This window comes from Cetorhinus maximus, chromosome 3, assembly GCF_964194155.1.
Source record: "Cetorhinus maximus chromosome 3, sCetMax3.hap1.1, whole genome shotgun sequence".
Taxonomy (NCBI): domain Eukaryota; kingdom Metazoa; phylum Chordata; class Chondrichthyes; order Lamniformes; family Cetorhinidae; genus Cetorhinus; species Cetorhinus maximus.
In genome coordinates, this window is record NC_135881.1 from 198015178 (window position 1) to 198038642 (window position 23465).

The following is a 23465-nucleotide window of genomic DNA, read 5'->3' on the forward strand; positions in this document are numbered from 1 at the left end:
TATTAGTTTTCTTTTGTCTTGAAGGGGTATTTACCGTTTTTTTCCACTTTGCTCTCCTCGGGTAATTCAGCCAAGCAGACTTGTGAAGTTCTGCATCCAGATTCCTCTCAAGAGGACCAAGGGACAACTCTTGAGTCCCATCTCCCTTCCCTATTAGGAGGGGCCTGGACTCTGAATTGAAAAGTGGGAGGCTGAAGCTGTGTTCCATATCGCTTTGTGAGGAGCTGCAGTAACCTATTAACTAACCGCAGCAAACAAGAAGCACATCAATATAACCTTGATCTTTTAGCTGCACAAAGAAGACAGTAAGACTGAGCTAGAGCAAAGTTAGTTTTATTAGCAATCAGCTTGGGATAATGATTGTGCACATTATAAGGACATGTGTAATACAATAAGATATAGACCTACCAATAAAGCTCCATTATAATGTACCATGAATTCTATTAGGGAGAATTTTATGAATGTGCATTCCCAGCACAGAGGCTCACCCACTGGGAATGACTATCAGGAATCATGACAGTCTGTGATCTCTTAATAAGCACTCTGAACAGGCAAAACTGCTCGCAGGGACACGTATTTGAACAAACTGCCATATTCTTTAAGACTTATTTCCTCTGCAACACATCACTTGTGGCCCCCTAAAAAGAATTTATGGTAAATTTTGCGAGGCTTTGATGTGTAGACCACACTGCCAACCTCTGTGCTGATTTCCAATCTCGAGTCATTGATCTGCACTCCACTAGGTGGATTTGCAATGGAGCCTCCTGAAATTCAGACTAGTGGAGGAGAGTTCCGTAGTTCAGACGAGGATTTAATCGCTCCGCCAATTACAATCCTGCCTTCAGGTCCCTAGACCCTAAACTCTGGAATTCCCTCCCCTTGAACTTTCTCCCTCTCTCTCCTCCTTTAAGAGGCTCCTTAAACCCTACCCCTATCACTTGCCCTAACAGCTGCTATGTGACTCAGTGGCAACTTTTGTTTGATAATGCTCCTGTGAAGCACCTTGCTAAATTTGCTATGTTAAACATGCTATATAAATGCAGCTTGTTATTGTTGGATAATTTAGTGGCGGTAACTGGAATGAAAGCTCCCCATTCTGGGATGCCACTAGTTTGGATCACTGTTCTTGCGGCACTAGGTGAAGGCACAACACAAGGACATCTTCCCTCTTGCATGAGCCTGCCACTCCATCTATTGGTATATTCGGGTGTGGTATCTATAAGGGGAAACTTGCTGATCCAGATACTGGGGAGGGAGGCTCAGAATGTACAGTCTTTTACCTGTGCTTGGGTACAACTCAAACACAACTTATTCAGACCGACATATGTCCTACAGCCACATAATCCAGATTTATGGTTTGGGGCAATGCGGTGATAGGGAATGGGGTAGGGGGGAAGGCGGGATGCACACCACTGGTAGCATGAAGCTGTGTTACACTAAATATTGCAACGGTCCTCAGTTGCCAAAGAGACAAGTCCAACAAGCCAGAGCGTGGGCCTTGAGTCGTATTGCTATTCGCAGCGTGACCACAGTTCAAAGTGGTTGGATTTATGGACGTGGTTATACAGGTGCAGGCCCTTGTAATAGCAGCGGCTGTAAGTACTCAGCTGACCGGGATGTGGGGTGGGATAGTTCATGAGAATGAATCTGTTGAGTGGGATGCACTCTACAGGGAGCAAACAGCTGGTACAGACACATTGGTAATAAAACGGTAAAGGTTTAGGAAGCCCGATATACAAGTCCACTGGTCTTCCATAACCTTTGACCCTAGCCCTATTTAACCAACCCCTATAAGACAAAACCTTAAAAACTGCTAGCTCAAACAATTTTAGCATTTTTTTTTATCGATTACATCGGTAAAATAACATAGAAATATTCAATATTGTGTTTTATATTGCATTTTAAGGAAAACAAAACAGATTAATGGCAATATTAAAATAGAAATCAGAATACATTTGATGCTGAGAACATAGGGAGCAGAGTCTCCACTTGGAGACTGTCAAAAACATAGAAGGTTCTGTAGCTCCCAGGTAAAAGGAGCAACTGCAAGTGATGAACCGTGTGTGGGTGGGCATCACATGGAAGCAGGGTTGGGTTCAAATGTGATGCCCCTTGAAGTTGAACATTCTGCTGGTGATCACCATATGGGCTCACACATGAAAAACGACAACTTGGATGAAAAGAAATGTGGCTGGTATCGGTGGATCTGTACCCCAGAATGGAAATGGAGGGGGCAAAGGGAAAGAGGAGGGAAAGAAGCCCTTTATTTCAGATACTTAAGAAGTAACAAGATGCATGGCTATATCCTTTGGAGCTAAACTTTCTTTGACACATTTTAGTGGATTACGTTACTTCAACAAAAGTCTCAGGACCGTATAGCCACAGGCAAAGAGGAATAACAGCCTATTCAAATAAGCCCTGCTCTGGTTTATCAATATCCAAAATACAATAAAATAAGCACTACCACGTTCGAAATATGTTGTGGGGCGGCTGACGTAAAATGTAACGAGGATGAGTGCTTAAGCGCCGTCACTAATTCAATATTGGCTGAAGTGAAAAAAAACTACTGAGACATGGCAGCACGAGAAACAAGCTCCAAAATAGAGCACGCATAGGTCAGAATTCCCTCTTGAGCTTATCGTTTAACACACGCTCCGAATCGCTTCTTCATGAAACTCTTCTTCCGTGCGATTGAGAGAAGGTTTCTGGGCCTGTTCCATTTCCCTTTCCTATATGACATTCAGTTCCAACTCTCCGACCACCTGCTTCAATGCCTTGCAGTCAAGGCTCGCAATCACTTTCCGTATGCCCCGCCTCCAGGGAACAAACCACTCCTTTGTGGTGAAGGTGGCACTTTCTGGGATGGAGCTGTAAATAAAAAAATGGTTTTTTCTTATATATTACAGACTGAAACAGCTAGATTCCGACCTAATAAATAATTCCTGGTTAGATTTGTGTTTGGATAACAACTCGGCCTTTGGTATTTTATAGCTCGACCGCATTCATCTTGAAACAAGAGGGCCACGTTGTCATGGCAGCACAGCAACAGGGGAGCAGGAGTAGGCCATTCCCCCACCTCCCCCCCCGCCCCCCTTTTAGTCTTAGCCGAGCATTTAAATTATACATGCTGACTGTCCTTCCCCTTAATTATGCCACGCGCTACTCCTTGGCCAACAGAGCAACCTGTTCCCGGGGCCTGAATTTTCAGCTCGAAAGACGGCGCTCGTTTGGCGGGCCTGGGATAGGCCGGGAACCAGACCACCGACCGCGATTTCACGCTGGCTGCCGAATTAGTGGCCAGCCAGCGTGAAGCGTGCGCTGAAAAGCTCATGGCTGCCGGGGTAGGGGAGGGAGGAGGGCGGGCGATGACATCAACGTGGGCGCGGGCGCAGGCCAGCGCTGACAAGAAAGCCCCCTGAAGGGAGAGAGCTGCCCCTCAGGGAGCCGCAGACCCGAAAACCATGAAATAAAGTTTTGAAGAGAAAAAAAAAATCAGGAAAAAAAATCCAAGCATCACAATCAGGCACCTGAACATATCAGATGATAAAAGGTGCTGTCCACAGATTCTTACTTTAATTTTATTTAATAACAGAAACCTCATCCCGGCCTTGGATGAGGCTTGATGAAAAATGCAAAGGCCGCCTGGCCGATTCGCCCACCTGCCAACCGTCAGGTTGGACGGGCCGCAAACATGCGGAGACCATTGCGCCGTTAATGGGCTTAACTGCCCTCTTAATTGTCGGCTTTTGCAAACGCTCTCCGAGCGAAGTATCACGCGATGGCGCGATGAGGTCACGACATTTGCCCGGCATCTTCTAAGGGGGTGGGGTGTGGTGAGCTGGGCTGGCGGGGGATCAGGGTGGCAGAAAAACCACACACACACACCCCAAAAAAAAAATGCATTGGGCCTGGCTCCCCAATGCGCTGCTCCCTCCTCGTGGTTTTCCCGGCGCCATCTTCGCCGCAGTGACAGCATCAGCCACCCGGCAGCACCGGGAAGTCACTTAAAAGGAGGTCACTAAGAGGAACTTACCCAGCGCCTTCCAATTTTCCCAGAAGGTGAGTGCGCAGCAGGAGGAGGAGCCAGCGGTTTGAGATTTACATGACGCCCGGTGTTTATTTGCTGCAGACGGGAAGCCTGCTGTCAATGGTAGGCACAGGCCCGGCTGCAATGGCCTCCCATGACGGCTGGGGCCACTGTGGGGGGGGCGATCGGGTTAATGACTCTGCCTCGAGCGAGCGGCAAGACTCAGCCCTAACCTCCCAGATTTCATCAAGAATTGGAAAAAGTTAGAGAAGTAACAGGTTTTTTAAGCTGCTTGAAACCTGTCCCCACTTCTTTCAGTCCCGACAAAAGGTCATCGGCCTGAAACATTTACTCTTGTTTCTCCCTCCGCAGATGCAGCCAGACCTGTGGAATATTTCTGGCGTTTTCTGTTTTTATTAGGAGTCACTCATCCTTCGATTCTCTCTATCTGTGGAACGAAGCCAAGGCTCTGCTCGATATTTTCAGCTGATAGGCCGAAGGCCATGGGGAATTCACTGTGCAAGGAGCCAGAGGAATCAACTGCAATTCTATTGCTCTGTAGCACAACAGGCCAGTGAACTCACTTTATTGCTCACTATTTCAGCTCAGAGGAACATGTGAAACATCTGCAGAATAACAAGAATACCAAAGGGTTGGGGGGTGAGGGGGGTGGAATCTTCCCACCCACTCATAAGCAGACATCATAACGTGGGGTGAATCTGCCACCCCCAACACACCATCTTAACCTGCTCCCTCCCCCCACTCGGTCCGCATCCTCCTGCCAGGCAGAGGGAATCAGAGTCGACCCTCTCGTTTCCTTCCAATATTCGACTCTTACCAGACATAAAACAGATGGGATTTTACCACACTCTGTAAAAGACATACTGGTGTTTTTTTTATATGAAGATGTGCTAGTAAAGTGGCATCCGCGCAGCCGTGTGCTACTCCAAGCGCTACTGCATGCAAGGGTTTTATTCACGTTCATTTAAAATTATTTTTTGAAAACAGAACTTTCCTACCTGAATATTTTTAGCTTAGGCTTCTGTGTGTCAAGTCCATCAATGCGGAGAATCACCTCTTCCAGAGGCTTTTTGAGAGGGTTTGTAAATTCAATAACTATGATCATCTCACGCCCATACACCGCTGGTCCCTCAGCCTGAAAAGAGATGCAAGAGGCAAATCCATTAGGAAATCCTGGTGATGATTGGTCTGTGTCCTTGCCGATCCCCGAAGATTTCTGCAGATACTGTGAAAGTGCCCAGAGAAATAAATGTACAGAAGTGTGCGAACTGTCACAATGACTGATATTTTAATGTTGTTTTATGCATCAGGTTGGATAGGTCGGGAGGAGGTGTGAGAGAGATAGACTGGATAACAAAGGCAAAATATTGCAGACGCTGGGAAATCTGAAACAGGAGCGGTAAGTCCTGGGAACACTCAGCAAATCAGACAGTATCCGTGGATGCAGAAACAGGGTTAACATTTCAGGGACACTGATTTTTTTTCATCAGAACTGGGAAATGTTAGGGATATACCAGGTCCTGAGTAAGTACAGAGGCAGAGAAAGGACAGAGGGGAGGTAAGAATATGAGGGGACATCTGTGAAAGGATGGAGGGAAGAAGAAATCAAATGAGAAAAGGGATGATGGTGCAAGGCAAATAGCGGATGTGTAAAGGGACAAGTAAATAAACAAAAGTTGGGCCTAGAGGAGGTATGAATGGCAAAAACAGAATCACTATCAGCAGCGGCTGTCTGAGAAAATGGGAGCAGTGTTTATGATTGACTGGAGTCTTGATTAGAACTGGTTATATTTGACTTGTTCTCGAATATGGAGTGATCAGGGATAGGGCCAGTATAAAACATATGATACTAGAGTAGGGAGGAGCCTTTCTTTCATTTCATCTTTACCATCCAAAGTCTAATTGCATTTTGATTTTTCCTTGGACACTGAGAAGACTGTGTTCAAGTTGAAATCTTTTGAAAATTAAAAACTATGATATTGAACCACAAGCTGTTTCATCAAGCCTGATTTTAACTATCTGGCAGAGACAGAGTGGTAGCGGAGTTAAAACAGCTGTGGTGAACTTAATGTCCCATTCTGGAGTGATAGGATAGCTCGCCAACCCAAAGATTCTGGCCCTGGAATAAAAGGTTAGTCTAAATAATGAGCATCATTACTGGTTTGTCATCTGGTTCACAAATGTCCTTCCAGGGAGGAAACCTGCTGACCTTCCCTGGCCTGGCCTACCTGTGACTGTGGACACACAGCAACATGGTCCTCTCTTAACCACTCTCTGCAGTGCCACTCAGTTGTATCAAACTGCTACAGGAGCCACTGTGGGTGTAGCTATACCCCACCGACCGCAGCAGTTCAAGAAAATGGCTCACCATCACCTTCTCAAGAGCAATAAGGAATGGGCAATAAGTGCTGGCCTAGCCAGCTGAAGCCCACATCCTGTGAATGAATGAAAAACAAAACACAAAATGGGTTTGTACAGTTCCTGGATCCACTTATTGTGAAAGATGGAAAATACTTAGGAGATTGCAATCTTCAGAGATTGGGGCTGATGCATATTATTGGGCCAGAGGAGAAAGAATTTCATCTAACTGTCATGGCTGACCTGGGACTGTTCACCGAACTGTCATGGCTGACCTGGGACTGTTCACCTAACTGTCATGGCTGACCTGGGACTGTTCACCGAACTGTCATGGCTGACCTGGGACTGTTCACCGAACTGTCATGGCTGACCTGGGACTGTTCACCTAACTGTCATGGCTGACCTGGGACTGTTCACCGAACTGTCATGGCTGACCTGGGACTGTTCACCTAACTGTCATGGCTGACCTGGGACTGTTCACCTAACTGTCATGGCTGACCTGGGACTGTTCACCGAACTGTCATGGCTGACCTGGGACTGTTCACCGAACTGTCATGGCTGACCTGGGACTGTTCACCTAACTGTCAAGGCTGACCTGGGACTGTTCACCTAACTGTCATGGCTGACCTGGGACTGTTCACCCAATTGTCATGGCTGACCTGGGACTGTTCACCCAATTGTCATGGCTGACTTGGGACTGTTTGACTCAGTACTTGAAACGGAAACAGGTTTTATTCTAGGACTAACATTCCTTTTCTTGATGAGCGCAAAAATAAAGCTCTTAATCATTTTTCTGATTATCAATAGGATTTTGCTTTCTTCTTTTACCAGATACAATTGTTTGATTGGATTTTATGCAAGACTTACTTTTAAATTCAGCTTTGGAATTTGGAGGATTACAGTCTTCTGGACGGCAAGAGTCTGTCCTGTTTCAGCTACATGTCCACTGACCAGAAAGTGCAGAATGGACTGTTCAACAAGGTGATCCTCATAATCCTTTGACTTGATCTTCACTTGTGCCTGATAAACTGAGGTCAGTGAGAGAAATAGGTTAGGAAAATAACTTTTGAACAGAAGAACATTGCAGTTCAATGTGTTTTAAAGTTAGGAGCTGTCTCTTTACTTTAAAGCATTATTGTTTATGAAAAAGGTGTCCTGCTTTGTACAAAATTGTAAATAATTCAGATCAATTGCTCACTCGGTTGGCTGTAAAAATGTACATCCAGTACAAATCCCTCATAAATCCACATGTGAAGAACTGAGTGTAAAACACAGCATGTACCTCACAACAACTCGTGACAATTACCCAGGAACAAAACATACTCTTCTGATGTATCAAAGTTAAAGATAATTAATTAACAGAGAAGATAGCTCTACCAGAAGTACCACTGTGCAAAATTAGCAATCTGAATTGAAAACTAGCTTAGCAATAAAAGGCATGTAATTAACAACTGGAAATATTGTCTCTGTGTTATGTAGTGAGGTGAGATAATGGTTGGCATCATACCTAGCACAAAGTTAGATGGTCGTGGTTGTTTGAAGTCAATCATCTCAGCTCCAGCACATCACTTCAGAAGTTCCTCAGGCTAATGTTCTAGGCCCAACCATCTTCAGTTGCTTCATGAATGACTTTCCTTCCATGATAAGGCCAGAAGTGGGGACGTTCGCTGATGATTGCACAACGTTCAGCACCATTCGTGACTCCTCAGATACTGAAGCAGTCCATGTACAAATGCAGCAAGACCTGGTCAATATCCAGGCTTGGGCTGACAAGTGACAAGTAACATTCTTGCCACACAAGTGTCAGGCAATGACCATCTCCAACAAGAGAGAATCTAACCATCGCCCCTTGGCAGTACCATCACTGAATACCCCACTATCAACATCCTGGGGGGGGTTACCATTGATCAGAAACTGAACTGGGCTAGCCATATAAATACTGTGGCTACAAGAGCAGGTCAGAGACTAGGGGCGGAATCATCCCAGGTTTGTACTAAGTGCGGTAGCGGGCGGGAAGAAAGACGTTTTACCCGCTGGCCGCAGTAGTTGGTTTTTGCGCCATACCGTCCCAATCCCACCTTATTAATCATGCGTTCCCAAGAAACATGTGGTTTCACTGGCCATGCCGTCACATCGTTGTTTCCTCACGCCAGGCGCCATATTTAAAGTGCAGCTGTGCACACCCCTCTCTCACACTTCCAGCCCAGGAGGGCACCGCTGAAGACATGGCCCCAAAAGCTAAGAGGAGTGCAGCTCCCCGAATCAGTGCTGCATCTCTGGGACTCCTGCTGGACGCCACAGGAGTCTGCCACGATGTCCTCTACCCCCGATCTGGCCGCAGGATGCCCACCAGTGTCACCACTCCAGCTTGGGAGGCAGTGGCAGTGGTGGTCAGTGCCAACGCTGCACAGAGGAGGTTGCCCATCCAGTAGAGAAAGAGGATGAATGATCCCATCTGTGCTGCCAGGGTAAGGCAACCATCTTATCACTCTAAACTCACACACTCACAAGCCCACCACACAGTCACTGGCAGCGCACGGGACAACATTACTCACAGTCTCACACACATCTCCATCTGGCCTCACCTCATCTGGAGACTGCCTCCTCAGCCCTCAGCATCTTGAGGCCACTTGCACAGATCAACTTGTGCCCCCCACACACACCCTGCGATACCCCCCTTCCCCAGTAATGCTCTAGCACTGCAGCCTCTTCCCTTGCCTGAGGCCACTTCTCCCCCACTTCCCCAAGCAAACCCTAGCCCTGCAGCCATTGAAAATCTACCCCTGCCTTATGGCTGGTCTGGTAGGTAGAGACCTGCCCGTGAGTCCCCCTAAAAGTGATGTGGTGCTGCCTGCGAAGCCTGGCGCTGAGACTGCGAGTGCTGCCCGAAGCAAGGTTGGCAAACAAACCTTGAGGATCAGAGTGAAGTTCAGCCCGCCAGGTGCACGTCGCTTATGTTCAGTTGTGAAGTCACGCCGACATACTCAGGTTATCCGGCGTGGGGGGGGGGGGGTGATTCTGACAAGCTGGATGTATAATGATATACAGATGTATTACAATGAGGTTCCCTATGTCCGATGGTGGGAAATGCAGCCTGCCATTGATGGGCAGAGCAGATGATTGCAAACCGGTCTCACCATGTCGGAAAACCAATTTTTGGCCTTCTCAACATATTGTCCGCTCACGCCCCAAATACACCCAACGGCACAGGCACAGAGGATTCCACCCTAGGAATCCTGCAGCTAGTAACTCACCTCCTGACTCCCCACAGCCTGTCCCCCATCTACAAGGCACAAGTCAGGAGTGTGATGGAAAACTCTCCACTTGCCTGGATGAGTGCAGCTCCCACAACACTCGAGAAGGTTGACACCGTCCAGGACAAAGCAGCCCGCTTGATTGGCACCACATCCACAAACATTCAGTCCATCCACCATCGATGCACAGTAGCAGCAGTGTGTACCATCTACAAGATGCACTGCAGGAATTCACAAGCCTCCTTAGACAGCACCTTCCAGACTCATGACCATCTAGAAGGACAAGGGCAGCAGATAGATGGGAACACCACCACTTGGAGGTTCCTCTCCAAGCCACTCACCATCCTGACTTGGAAATATATCACCATTCCTTCACTGTCGCTGGGTCAAAATCCTGAAACTCCCTTCCTAACAGCACTGTGGGTGTACCTACACCACATGGACTGTAGAGGATCAGGAAGGCAGCTCACCACTATCTTCTCAAGGGCAATTAAGGATGGGCAATAAATGCTGGCCTAGCCAGCAACGCCCACATCCCAGGAATGAATAAAGAAAAAATTTAGATTGGTTTGAGGTTGAGAGGGTATTGTGTGGCAGGATTGGGCACCCACTGGTGGAGTTCCACTATGCTCTATTCTGGACCTCCTGCCATTGGAACCCTCAGTATGACGTTTATGGTGAATATGAAACAATTGCACAATTTTGCAAATAAATATAATAAACAGAAGGAAAAGAGCAACTGGGGCAGTATAAGAATTGAATGACTATTGGCAGGTTTTAGTCAGATTCAAATGGCAGTGAACTCTGAAGGAAATTGTTCATGGTAAGTTCATTAGCATAGCTTCAGATGCAGACTTGGATTGATGTAAGGACAGCAGTAGTGATGAGTTAATCCTGACACACACCAATGAGAAACAACAGCAGGGACACCAGCTTGCATTTATATAGCACCTTTAAAGTAGTAAAACATCCCAAAGTTTTCACAAATGTTATCATACAAAAGTGCACACCAAATCACCGAACGAGATACGGGGACAGATGACCAAACACTTGGTCAAGGAGGTATATTTTTAAGAAGTGTCTCAAAGGAAGAGAAAGAGGTAAAGAGGTACAGCAGATTACAGAGGGAATTCCAGAACTTAGCACCGAGGCACATGGAGGCACGTCCACTGATGGAGGAGAAATTAAAATCGGGGATGTGGAAGAGGTCAGAATTGGAGGAATGCAGGGATCTCAGGGGGCTGTAGGGCTAGAGGAGGTTCCAGAGATAGGAAGGGGTGAAACTACTATCTCCTCTGGAATCCTCATTAGCCATGTTGGCGGGTTTGGAGGCCAAAAAATCACCCTTCATTGGCTTACTACCTTTAGCCTTTAGGAAGGAGTTCTGGTGCAGCCAGTTAAAGGGAGGGTTTGCATTTACAGCTTCAGACAGTGCCAGGTTATTGAGGTAGCAGCAGTCTTGGGTGTGACAGCAGCAACAAGATCATCAGATGTACGTGGACAGAAATCAGGGCAAGGAAGAATTGTTTCAGGGGCACACAAGGCAGGAAGTCTCCTAAAGAAGGTGGTACACTCAGTGTGGAGGGAGACAGCAGAGGCAGTCACTACAACCTCCAGACGGTATCGAGAAAGGTTCAATGACCTCATAAAGGCGGTCAAGGTAAGTCAATGCGCTTGTCCCAACAAACATGGGGATGGTGACATAGTGCTCCTCTTACTGAACTAGTAATCCAAGCTAAAGTTCTGGGAACACGAGTTCAAATCCCACCATCTCCCCTTGACATTCAATGGCATTACCATTCAACTGAACTGGGCTAGCCATATAAATACTGTGGACACAAGAGCAGGTCAGAGGCTGTAAATTCTGTGGCGAGTAACTTACCTCCTGACTCTCCAAAGCCTGTTCACCATCTACAAGGCACAGGTCAGGAGTGTGATGGAATACTCCCCACTTGCCTGGATGAATGCAGCTCCAACAACACTCAACAAGCTCAACACCAACCAGGCCAAAGCAGCCCACTTGATCAGCACCCCAACCACCACCTTAAAATGTTAATCTATCCACCACTGATGCACAGTGGCACCAGTGTGTGCCATTTACAAGATGCACTGCAGCTACTCACCAAGACTCCTTCGACAGCACCTTTGAAACCTGTGACCTCTACCACCTTGAAGGACAAGGGCAGCAGACACATGGGAACACCATCACCTGCAAATTCCTCTCCAAGCCACTCACCATCTTGACTTGGAAATATATCACTGTTCCTTCACTGTCGTTGGGTCAAAAGCCTGGAATTCCTGCCCTAACAGCACTGTGGGTGTACCTACACCACATGGACTACAGCAGTTCAACAAGGCAACTCACTACCAGCTTTAAAGGGCCATTAGGGATGGGCCACAAATGCTGACCTAGTCAGTGACGTCCTCATCCCGTGAAATAAAAAAAATCCTCCACTATTAACTAGGTCTTCATTCACCCCCTGACCTCTCATAGTTTTTCTCTCTCAATATCTGGAAGGGCAACCTCTCCAAATGCTGAACTATCACCTACACTCACCAGCCACACTCTCAACTCACTTTACCCACCACAAAGGCTACCTCTTTTCTTCAATGATACTTCATTTAAAGGGACATTGCACCTCCAATTCTCACCATCGTGAGATGAATGTGCTCATCCAAGGAAAAGTAACAATGCCCCCTAGAAGTTTGTAACATTGCCCTCTCTCTCTCCCCAAGTTTAAAGCTGGACTACAGTCAGTGATGGACAGATGCAACTGGGGAGCACCCTCATAATGCATTCTATCTGCAGGAAGAGGAAGCTAGAACCATAGAACCATAGAAAAGCTACTGAAAGCTCTCCAAGTTCGGGGCAGATGCACAGGCAAATCGGTAGGAGAAGGTAAAAATGGAGCTGGGTTGGCAGCAGAACGTTGGAAAAGATAGGGGAAAGGTCAGCAGAGCTCCTTTTGACTTCATGTGATTTCTCAAAGCATTGCTATGCCCTTATACTCAGCAAGACATTCTTTAAGGGATATTGGGCAGAATCATCCCAGATTTGTATTAAGTGCGGTAGCGGGCGGGAAAAAGGTTTTACCGGCCAGCCGTGGTGGCGGCTTTTCGTGCCACATCATCTCAATCTCACCTCTTTATGAGAAACGTGCCATTTCAATGGCAGGCAGAATCTCATTCGCCTGCCCCCTGACAGCTCACCGTTTCCTCATGTCAGGTGCCTTATTTAAAGTGCAGCCGTGCGCACCCATCTCAGCGCTTCCAGCTCAGGGGGGCTGCACAGAAGACATGGCCCCGAAAGGCAAGAAGATTGCAGTCCCTCGATTCGGTGACATGTCCCTAGGGCACCTTTTGGACACGGTGGAGGCCCGTCGTGATGTCCTCTACCCCTGCTCTGGGCAAAGGCCAGCAAGCAAGGTCACCAATCCAGCATGGGAGACGGTGGCAGCAGTGGTCAGCGCCAACGCCCTGCAAAAGGGGACAACAACCCAGTGCCAAAAGAGGATGAATGATTTCACCTGTTCTGCCAGGGTAATTCACTCTTCTCATCGCTCTCAACTCACACAATCACAAACCCATCACACATCCTCAGGAATCTCACACCTCAAGGGACAACACCACTAACTCTCACACACACCCTCACATCTCCATCAGGCTCATATCCTCTCGAGCTTGCGTTCTCATCCCGTCCATGGCTCCGTTCACCACACAAACATTCCACACCGTGTCCTGCTCACACTCTCTCCATCTGTTTTCATGGAGGAGAAACTGGCTCAAAGCAGCAGGGAGAGGTCCTAGACCGGGGGTGGAGTGGCCCACATTCGGCTCCTCACTCACTTTGAGGAGTGTGCCATCGCGCTGACTGGTGTGGACGTGGAACGTGCCTGCGGTGACAGTGAGGTCGGCAGTGAACACCCACGTAAGGATCCTGCACCAAATCTTCCCTCTCTCAACGCAAATGTGAGTGCTCTCTCCCCTGCTTTTGATATGCACTAATTATCTCTATTTTGGTTCACAGGGAGCTCTGCCAAGCGACTGGAACCCTCAGCCAGCCAGTCCCACATCTCCATCCAGGACTTCACCTCTAGACAAGAGGACACCTCCTCCATTGAAGAGCTGGAAATAAGCAGCCTGGAAGACCCGTCACAGCGCTTACCCACACCCTCCACCAGCGCAGAGACACACACCTCGGTGGGACCTAGATCTAGAGAAGGCTCGGGTTGACAATCTGGTGGTCGCCGCACAGACACATATCAGCAGCAGGAGGAGGCAGGTTCAGCCAAGCTCCCTGGCACTCTGTGGGCTGCTGGAGCAGGGGCATCTGTCAGGTCCAAGTCAGATGACGGGCCTCTGGATCCAGCCTTCCAACTCATCCTGGAGAGTCAGCAGAAGGCGGGGAAACATCATACAGAGCTGCTGGAAGCCCTCAACGGAGTGGCACGTGAGTCGGAGGAGAGCGTCCACCTGCTCTCTGATGAAATGGTGCCCACATATGCGTGCATGGAAGTCTCTATGGGGAGGATGGCAGACACCATGGAGACCTTGGTCCAGCAGAATGTGGAGATGTGCGCAGACCATCGCGGCATCCATGGGTGAGTTCCTGCAGTGGCAACGCGAGAGGGAAACGGGGCACCTCAACATCCCTCCAGGTGCTCATCCCCCTCAAGGAATCAGGCCGGGGCCCTCAGTCGCTTGAAGGGAGGAGGAGCAGCAGCAGCTGGACACTCCTGGATCACCCACTCAGGTATCTTAGGGGCTGTCCTCTCCTTCCAAGTCCCCTTTGCCTGTGAGCCCCTCACCCTTGTCCTCTGTCACCATAGAGGGAGCAGCTGGCCCACAGGAGGACAGCCAAAGCAAGTCGAGACCCCAAGGCCTCGGCTCTCCCGAGTTATCAGGAGAAACAGGGCCAAACATTGCAGACGCTGGCTCCACCCCTGCTGCGGATGTCAGGGCAGCACCTAGAAATGTCAGGCCTAGAAATGTTAAGAAATTCTGATCACAGTTGATTGCATGGCTGAACAGCTTTTGTCACTTTATAATCTGAAAATGTATTCACTTTCATTGAATATTGCATAATGGTGTCTTTCGGCTTCATTGACAGGCTTCGTGAGCCCTCCCCCTGCATTCCCCTCTCCCCCACTAGCACTTCAGCTGCACACAGCCGGCCCACGAGTGATTCTGGGGGGAGAAGTGTGTGCGTGTCGGGGCCTTTCAGAGCCTCGTGCAAGCTTTCTCCCACGCACATGGGATCCTTCCCCCATCACACTCATCTCAATGTCTTGAGCGTTTTCAATGCTGCCTGCTGGGGTTCTCTTTCAGGTGTCCATCTGAGCTGACCTGCCTCTCTGCCCACCCACTGATCACACTCCCATGCAGCATCTGTTTTCACCCACCACGAGCCTCCTTTCGCTTTTGGATTTACAAGCATGGTGCATTTAATATTCTTCTTTAGCTCTCCTGTCCTTTCCCCTCCCCCAGTCACCCATGTCCTTTCTGCCATCACTGTCAACGCCCCCTGACCTTTCACCTCCCCCCCCATCACCTACCAGCCACAGCTCTTTTCTTTCGGGAATGTCCAGGTGAACATGCACGCTTCCTACTTTCCTGAAAATCCCACCCCCATCCAAATTAACCTCCCTGACCTCCTCCTCCCTGCTCCCAGGGTCCATGTCTGCCTCTGAGTCCCCACCAACCACCCTCGCCGTCCCTTCTACTGCTACTGATGCACCCTCACCCTCCCACCCTACAGGCTCACTCTGCCCTCTCTCATTCTCACAGCTTCCTCCTACCGCACCCACCCTCATTTTGCACCCCAGGAGGCAGTCATCGGCTCCACAGATCCCTCCCTTGCACGTTCAGCTGGACATGCCACCCTCGCACCTCCTTACTCCTTCCCCCCCTCGGAACTCCTCCCCACCTCAGAGGAAGCGGCTTGTAGGGAGTGCCGCTGCAGTCTACCTGGCGCAGGTACGCCCGCAGTGCTGCTAGGAGGCAAGTTCCAGGTTTCTGACCCAGCCACAGTGAAGGAACAGCGATATAGTTCCAAGTCAGGATTGTGTACGACTTGAAGGGGAACGTGCAGGCGATGGTATTCCCATGGGTCTGCTGCCCCTGCCTTGTAGAAAGATGGCAGCTGCTGTAATGACTGCCCGGGCGTTTTGCACTCCTGTTGCTTCCACACCAACTCTGTCCTAACAGCAGCAGCACAGAGACCCATTCACAAGAAGAATGGGTTTTTAATCAGGTGAAGCTCATGAGAATGAACGCCTGAGGGTAGTAGATCTAGCGACTGGAAGTGTTATGCACTGTGTTATATACAGTGCCTCTGAGAAACCAACCAACACTGCAGTTAAGTATTTGTTTGGCTTTGGTGATACCATCAGACCTGTTGCCTTAGCCTCCTTTGGGGACAGGAATCTCTATTCATTCTGATGGCCAGCCTCGGTAAGGGCTATCTGCTGATTTCGGCATAAACCACACGGTGGGTGCGCACAGAACTCTTCTCATGCAGGCTAACCTAAAAATCACCCTTCAAAAGCCCCTCCTTCTCCCAGAAGGGTGGATTCTGATTGTGAAATCCATTGATGCCAATAATAGCGCTGGGGCAAAATGACCTGAAGAGTTCTCACAAACTGTTGTGTGAATCGAAGGCCTCAGCAGAGAAAATGAATAAAATAACAGCTGTTAAAAAAAAACAAGAAATATTATAGATCCAGTGTATGCACCTGCACCCTGGAAATCAATAACACCCACAGCCAATTTCCTAGCCATACAGGAGAACGGTTTTTAATGGGTGTCCTTTAGAAGTTATGTCCTGTAATTCTGAACAGTGGAAAATGCCATGCAGGCGAGACCCACCCCCAAATAAATACTTTAATTAAGCATGAGCATGTTGCTGTTGCCCAACCCCAGCACCACCCCCCCCCTCTACCACCATCACCACGACCACCCCACACCCAGAAACTAGGCCCCAGTACACCTAGGGTGGAATCATCCCAGATTTGCACAAACTGCGGGAGTGAGCGGGAAAAATGTCGGTTTACCCGCCGGCCGCAATGGTGGGTTTTCGCGCTGTTTCGTCCCAGTTCCGCCACAGGAAAGACGCTGTCTCGCTGGCGGGCATCCTCCGATTTGCCTAACATGCCTTATCCTCGCCGCTTTCTCACGCAGGGCGCCATATTTAAACTGCAGCCGTGCGCACACTTCTCAACGCTTGCAGCCCAGGTGAATGCTCTGGTGAAGACACGGCCCCAAAAGCCAAGAAGAGTGCAGCCCCAGATTCAGTGACACATCACTGTGATACCTTCTGGACACTCTGGAGGCCAGCTGCCATGTCCTCTACCCCTGCTCTGGCCGCAGGAGGCCCATCAGTCTCACCACTCCGGCTTGGGAGGCGGTGGCAGAGGTGGTCAGTGCCAATGCTGCACAGAGGAGGTCAGCCATCCAGTGCAGAAAACGGAAGAATGATCTCATCCATGATGCTAGGGTAAAGCAACTATCTCATCACTCTAAACTCACACACTCACAAGCCCATCACACATTCACTGGCATCTCACTCACTGCCAGCTCAAGAGACATCGCCACTCACTCTCTCGCATACACCCTCACATCTCCATCTGGCCTCAGCTCCTCGGCCCTCACCATCTTGAGGCCACTTGCACAGATCAACTTGTGCCCCCCACACACACCCTGGGATACCCCCTTCCCCAGTGCAGCTCTCGCCCTGCAGCCTCTTCCCTTGCCTGAGGCCACTTCTCCCCTTTCCCAAGCAAACCCTAGTCCTCCGGCCATTGAAAAGCCAGCCCTGTCTTATGGCTGGTCTGGTAGGTAGAGATCTGTCTTGGAGCCGCCCCCCTAAAAGTGATGTGGTGCAACCTGCGAAGTCTGGCGCTGATGACTGCGAGTGCTGCCCGAAGCAAGGTGGGCAAACAAACCTCAGAGTCCTAAGTGAAATGCAGCTCATCAGGTGCATGTCGCTTATGTACAGATGTGAAACATGTGGGCGTGCAATCACGCCAACGTGCCTGGATGGTCCAGTGGGGTGGGGGGATGACTCTGGTGATCAGGGCTTGTAATGGGATGCTGAACTATTGAAATTAGGTTCCCAATGTGCAGCAGCGGGAAACGTGGCCCCGCCATTGATGGGTGGAGCAGACGATCACAAACTGGTTTCAGGACAGCATGAAATCAATTTTTGACATTCTCGCCATATTGTCGTCCCCCCACCTCCCCCCCTCGCCCGCCATGACTCCCGACGCCAACAGGACCAGAAAGTTCCAACCCCAGAATCAGAAAATGTAGACCGTTGGATCTTACCCTGATGAGGTTCCACAGAAGCTTTAATGGTTTTGTCCTTGATTTGGATTTTTGGGACTCCTGTGTAGAACACCACACAGCCATTGAGATGGACGGTCATATGTTGTTTCTCACTGCTGTTGTTTTTGAGCTCTATGCCAACATCGAAGTTGGTGCCGAGCAGAACTTTTTCAGGAACATGCACATTTAATGTCGCATCCACTGCTGTCTCAGCCACAGCCTCTTCCTTCTTAACACCATATTGGATTGCTGTATCTTGTGCCGCCCTGTCTGCCTGACTGCCTAAAGAGGGTGGTTAAAAAAAAGGAAACAAGGTAAATTCTTCTCCAAGTGATTATAAGGCACATGAGGTCAATTTACGAGCTCCAGTCTGCGTCGTTCATTGGGGGTGCAGATTGGTAAACTGACCTCTCTTATACAGTGCTACACAATGGGCATGGATATCAGTGGGCTAGATTTTGAGGCATACTACACGACAGAGAGGGGGATTTCCTGAAATAGATTGGAAAATCTACTCTTTTACCCTATTTTTAGAGTTTCATTCAACCTAGCTTTGTCACTTTGTTCTTGCAACATGCCTCGCCATGAATTCATGCTATGAAGTAATTCTCCTCACAGCTAAATTCAATTTAAATTAAAAATTTATTCCTGTACAATTAAAAATTCATTAACCCGGTTTGTTTGAAAGTTGACATCGATAGATCACGATTCTGCTGTGGCAGATTTTCACATTTTTGACAAACCTTCAGTTGTTTTTTCTAAAAGCTTTTACTGCTGAACTAAATACCCCACATCGATTCCTCTTTGTGTTGTGTTCCTTCCTCCCACTCTCTTGCCTTTGCTATATCTTTCACGGTATGCGAAGGAAAAATTCTCTTCACTTTCCACTCATATGCTTTTCCAGCTTTATTAATTTAGGATTTCAGTCTTCTTTCCTCCCCATCCCACCCTTGCTACAGATAATCTAACTATTGCTGGAGAAAACAGGCATGTTGTTGAAGCTTTTTGCCTTGCACTCATCAGGACAGGTGCAAGAATGCAAAATTTCAAAGGGTACAACAATTTATACTGCATGATAAAAGGGTGCTAATTGGTTGGCAAGTTGACTCTGATTAGCCAAGGCAAAAGGAATATGCCCAGGCATTGTGCCTTTTTTTTGAATTAAACAAGTGTTAGGGACAATAGTTCCCCGGTGCATTCTCCATGGTAATGCCTCGACCAACCAGAGTCGACTAGCCAACCAACCAGCACCCTATTCTCATGCAGCACAAATTGTTGCTCCCTTTGAAATTTGCCGCTCTTGCATCTGTCCTGATGAGTGCAGGACAAAAACCTTCGACAGCATGTCTCCTTTTATCAGCAATACTCAAGTTCTGCACTATCAAGCAACTAAGCTGTAACAAGTTGCTTAGAAATTCAGGTCAGTAGAATTTAGTAGTTGTGACAGGATGGGTAGATAGTGAGGCCTAGAAATTGGTTAGTGCTGGCCTGCCCGCATGAACTGCGCATAAGGAACGGTCCCCGTGTCAGAATGGGAGGCTTAGGCCTTTCCAATATCGGGCCTCGGACCTCAGTGACAACAGGCCGCCAAGCCGCAGACACCTGCTCGGTGCCTCGGGGCAACGCACTGGCAAGGGCCATTCGAATTTCAGGCCCCTGCGTTGTCAGCAGGGGCCCTTAGATGGTTCTTGAGTGAGGGGCTATGTGATTGGGAGCTTGTGGGTGCAAGTAACAGGGAGAGGGGATAATAGTGAGCAGGGGAGGGAGGGGTGGGGCCATCAGGAGAGACAGTGAACGTGCGCTGCCATATTGTATGTTTTGGCACCCATTTTAAGACTGCAAAACACGCACAGGATCATTGAATTTCTGGGCCCAAGGTCCTCATGGCAGGCAGTAGGCTACTTCCTACTTATGCAGTGTGGAATATTGTTAAGACTTCTGTTATGATGTTTTGTATGCTTAAAAATTAGTCAAGGTTTAACTGCATTGTAATTCTCACTAATGTGAAAGATTGGTTCAGATGAACCAATTTTATGTTTTTGAATTAAAGGTCATATTTATGTCAGCGTTGGGAAAAATAAGATCTTTTTGGCAATTAAATAAAGGCTAAGGAAAGGAAATCTATGAGATGTAGAATCGACAGAATTAAAATGATGCAGATCATAAACAGCAAACCTTAAATGAGAAACAGATTTTCCTTCTCACTTGCCCATTACATGATGAGCTGAGACCTGCATTTTCAAGACTCCTTCAGCCTCATTTGTTCTGCCCGGTGTGGTGTTTTGTCCTTGGGATATTTCCCACCTGATAGCCTAGCTGTAAATGTGACAGAGCTCCACACAGGCACCGCCTCGGTGGCCTGAACCGCTTTATCAGACGTTAAACAAAGACTGAAGCATCGGAAGAACAGGAATTTGACATGGGCAGAAAATACAGTCATTTGCTATAGTAAAAGGTGAAATAAGCACATGCTCAAACAAAGGGTCCAGGTTTTCGTCACGATGGCAGAATGAGCGCAGAAATTCCAAGTCCCGTCGCCGAATGAGGCATTTCCTATTTTTTGCAGGGGCTGGACTAGAGTCGGGCCAGGGTTTGCACATGTGTGATTTACACAGGCAGCTGGGCATTTACATCATCTGTTGCCTCCACTGAAGTGGGATTTTGGTAGGCCAGGAGTGTGAAATCTGGAGTGTGCAGATTAGACCAGGTAAGAGGAGGTCTGAACTTGGCGGATTCATTTGGATAGCCAGGATACCCCTTTGGATAGGGTCCAGGATACCTTTAGGAGAGGTAATGCACCCTTTGTGAGAAGTAAGGCACCCTTTGGGATTGTTAAAATTAAATATGATTTTGCGTAAAAAACTGCATAAACTCAATGGAACTGTCAACGCTGTCAACAAACTGTCAAAGGGTACTGGATGAGTTGGCATGGAAGGGGTAAAGGTGAAAGGTGATGGGTGGATGGCATAGGTTGGCATGAGTTGACACTAAACTGACATAAGGGCTATAAATGGTCATGGGATCTTGGGGGCATAGGGGTATGAGGCACCATGGGGGTGGGTAGGAGGGCATAGGTTGACATGGATGGCACATTGGGAGCGTGTGTGTGGGGGGGGGGGGTGAGGGCAGAGGGCTGTTTTTGTTTTAATCTTTTTTAGAACTTAATTCAACAAAATGTCGGACCACAGAGCTAGGCCTTCCACCCATCCCGCCTCGGCACTCATTCCGGGGACATCGGGTCCGACTTCCAATCCAGCTTGCCCCCCATACCCACCCCCGGAATGGAAATCCCAACGCCGGGCAGGCATTTTTAAAGCTCGGATTCTCAGAGCCAGGAATTCTCCCATCTCTGCGTACCCGACACGGGGGTGGGGGGGCGAAAATCTGGGCTAATGTGTGACTTGTCGTTTGAACATTGCAATCCCCACAATGAATGTTCAAACTTACAACCAACAACGCAGTGTCCAGCCCGGTCTTGCACTTTCCGTGACGATACCTCGCATGCTATAAGGGAGCATTAGAAACGTCACGGGCTCCGGCAGGTCCATGATTATTCTCAATGGATGTGACTAGTGTGCAAAGTACCTAGTTATGGGTGAGGACACAGGTGGTTTACTCTTAAAACCTCGAATAGCACCACTGAAGGTCAGCACAGGATATCAGAGCTGTGCAGGACAGGCTGGATGAACCTGTGAGGGTTTTTCCTGTAAAGTTTCACGCCTCCAGTGGGTGTGCCGGTCCCTGAGTTCCAACCCATCCCCGGGCTAATTTCCCTGCCTGTTGCTTGTCTCTGTCAGACCACAGGAAAGGTTGAAGCTACAGGCATAAAGGAAGAGCTGTTTGGCCCAGTGACTTCAGTTGGGTCAGCCAACGAAATGACTCACAATGAACGAGTTGCCCATGTCCGAAAGTTACTTGCTAAGAAACACACGCTCTGAAAATGTCCTGAACAACGATCTGACATTTAACACGTTTACAGGCAAATGTTTCTCCCTCCACAATTATTTAAACAGGGATTTAACCTTTTAAATTTCAAAATAACTGTCAGAAGAATTTCCTGAGAATAGCTCTCACTTCTGTACATTAATGTTTACAGTGTGAATTTTATGGGGCACTGTATTCCACATCCCTGTCGACTGAAAGGTCAATGGTCAACCAGCCCACCCAAAACCTGGTGATATTACACTGGGGGCAGCCTTAATTGAGTCAGAATGGAACTTCTGCCCCCACCTGGGAGGAAGTCCCGCCTTCTAGAGCTGCCAGCCAATCAGATTCTTTCGCCCCTGGCGAAACCAGGAATGGAGGCAGAGGGGGAATTTCATGCCACCCGCCGGTGAGCCAGTTCCCCAGATCCAACCCATCCCTGGGCCTATTTCCCACAGACTAAGGGGGGTGGGAGGGTGCCTGTCGAGTGGCCTGAGAGTCTATGGGGCGGCTATTGAAGGAAACTAACTGGGACTTTCCATGCAGGCAACAGGGGACAGTTTAGCTGCCAGGAAGTGGCTTCCCAGCGGAAGACCAAGGGGCCCAGTGCTTCATCCAGCCTCAAAGGCCCTCCTTGCCTGACTGGGTTCAGCAGCCACGGTCGCCTGTTTCTGGTGTATGCGGCACCCTTTAGCACGCCTTCTCACTCCAGCCCCGCAACAACGGTAGCTGGGCTGCAGAGTCTACTTTTTACTCCTAGGTTTTTTAAAAAAGGTTGGAGAGAGGGTGTCTCCAATTTGAAGTGCTCTCTCGGTCTCTCTCAAATCACCTACCATGGGGGCCCTGCTGCTGCTTCCAAACTGGGAGACCTCTGATCGGCTCCCCAGCTTTCAGAGCGCAACCACTATCCTTAACTGGACGGTGAGCCTGCCCTCTTGTCATTAATTGGCCAAGTCAGGGAAAATCACAGGTTTCCCAAGCGGTGAGGGCTTCGGTCCGTCACATGAGCCAGAAGGCAGGGTTCACCAAGCCCACAGGCGCAATACCGCTCCACCACAAAATGCAGAGACGGAGAAACATTACTCAACAAAATCCAACGACAGAACTATGGGGGTAGAATCGCCCTGCCCTGCTGTGAAGAAACATCACAGATGCCTGCAATGAATTGGTATTTACAGTGTCACTGTCCAAATCAGGCAGAGCAACACTTCCCCCACAAGCGCACATTAAATTTGTGCAAATGACTTGGAATTCCCAGCAGCGTGACAAATTTGATTACAGTTTTAATAAACTGTCTCATGCACCAGAAAATGTACATCACCAAGAAATGTCTCGTTCCTCCAAATTTTGACAAGCTACCTATAAATACACGGTTAGATTGTGCCATGTAACATTTTTTTTTTGCAGTATTAAATTTTCACTTGGTGCTTTGAAACTGACTTTATCGAGCACACATTGTGCTCATCAGCCTCATTCTCTGCACCTGCCCTGCAATGTTCTACATTTCCCATTTACAACGCTTTCATGCCGCCTCTGTACTGCAACTCTGCAGGACA

General features: G+C 48.5%; 1 protein-coding gene across 1 annotated transcript in view; it reads right to left on the reverse strand.

Annotated features, from left to right (window-relative positions):
- Positions 1-317: 317 nt before the first annotated feature.
- LOC144679173 (coagulation factor XIII A chain-like) overlaps positions 318-23465 on the reverse strand; it is a 122401-nt gene continuing 99253 nt past the window's right edge. Inside the window, exons 11-14 of the mRNA XM_078539557.1 lie at positions 17986-18267; positions 7274-7434; positions 5047-5183; positions 318-2868 (exon numbers count right to left, since the gene is read on the reverse strand). Coding sequence (XP_078395683.1) covers positions 2730-2868; positions 5047-5183; positions 7274-7434; positions 17986-18267 — 719 coding nt within the window. The 3' untranslated portion in view covers positions 318-2729. The remainder of the gene's footprint in view (positions 2869-5046; positions 5184-7273; positions 7435-17985; positions 18268-23465) is intronic.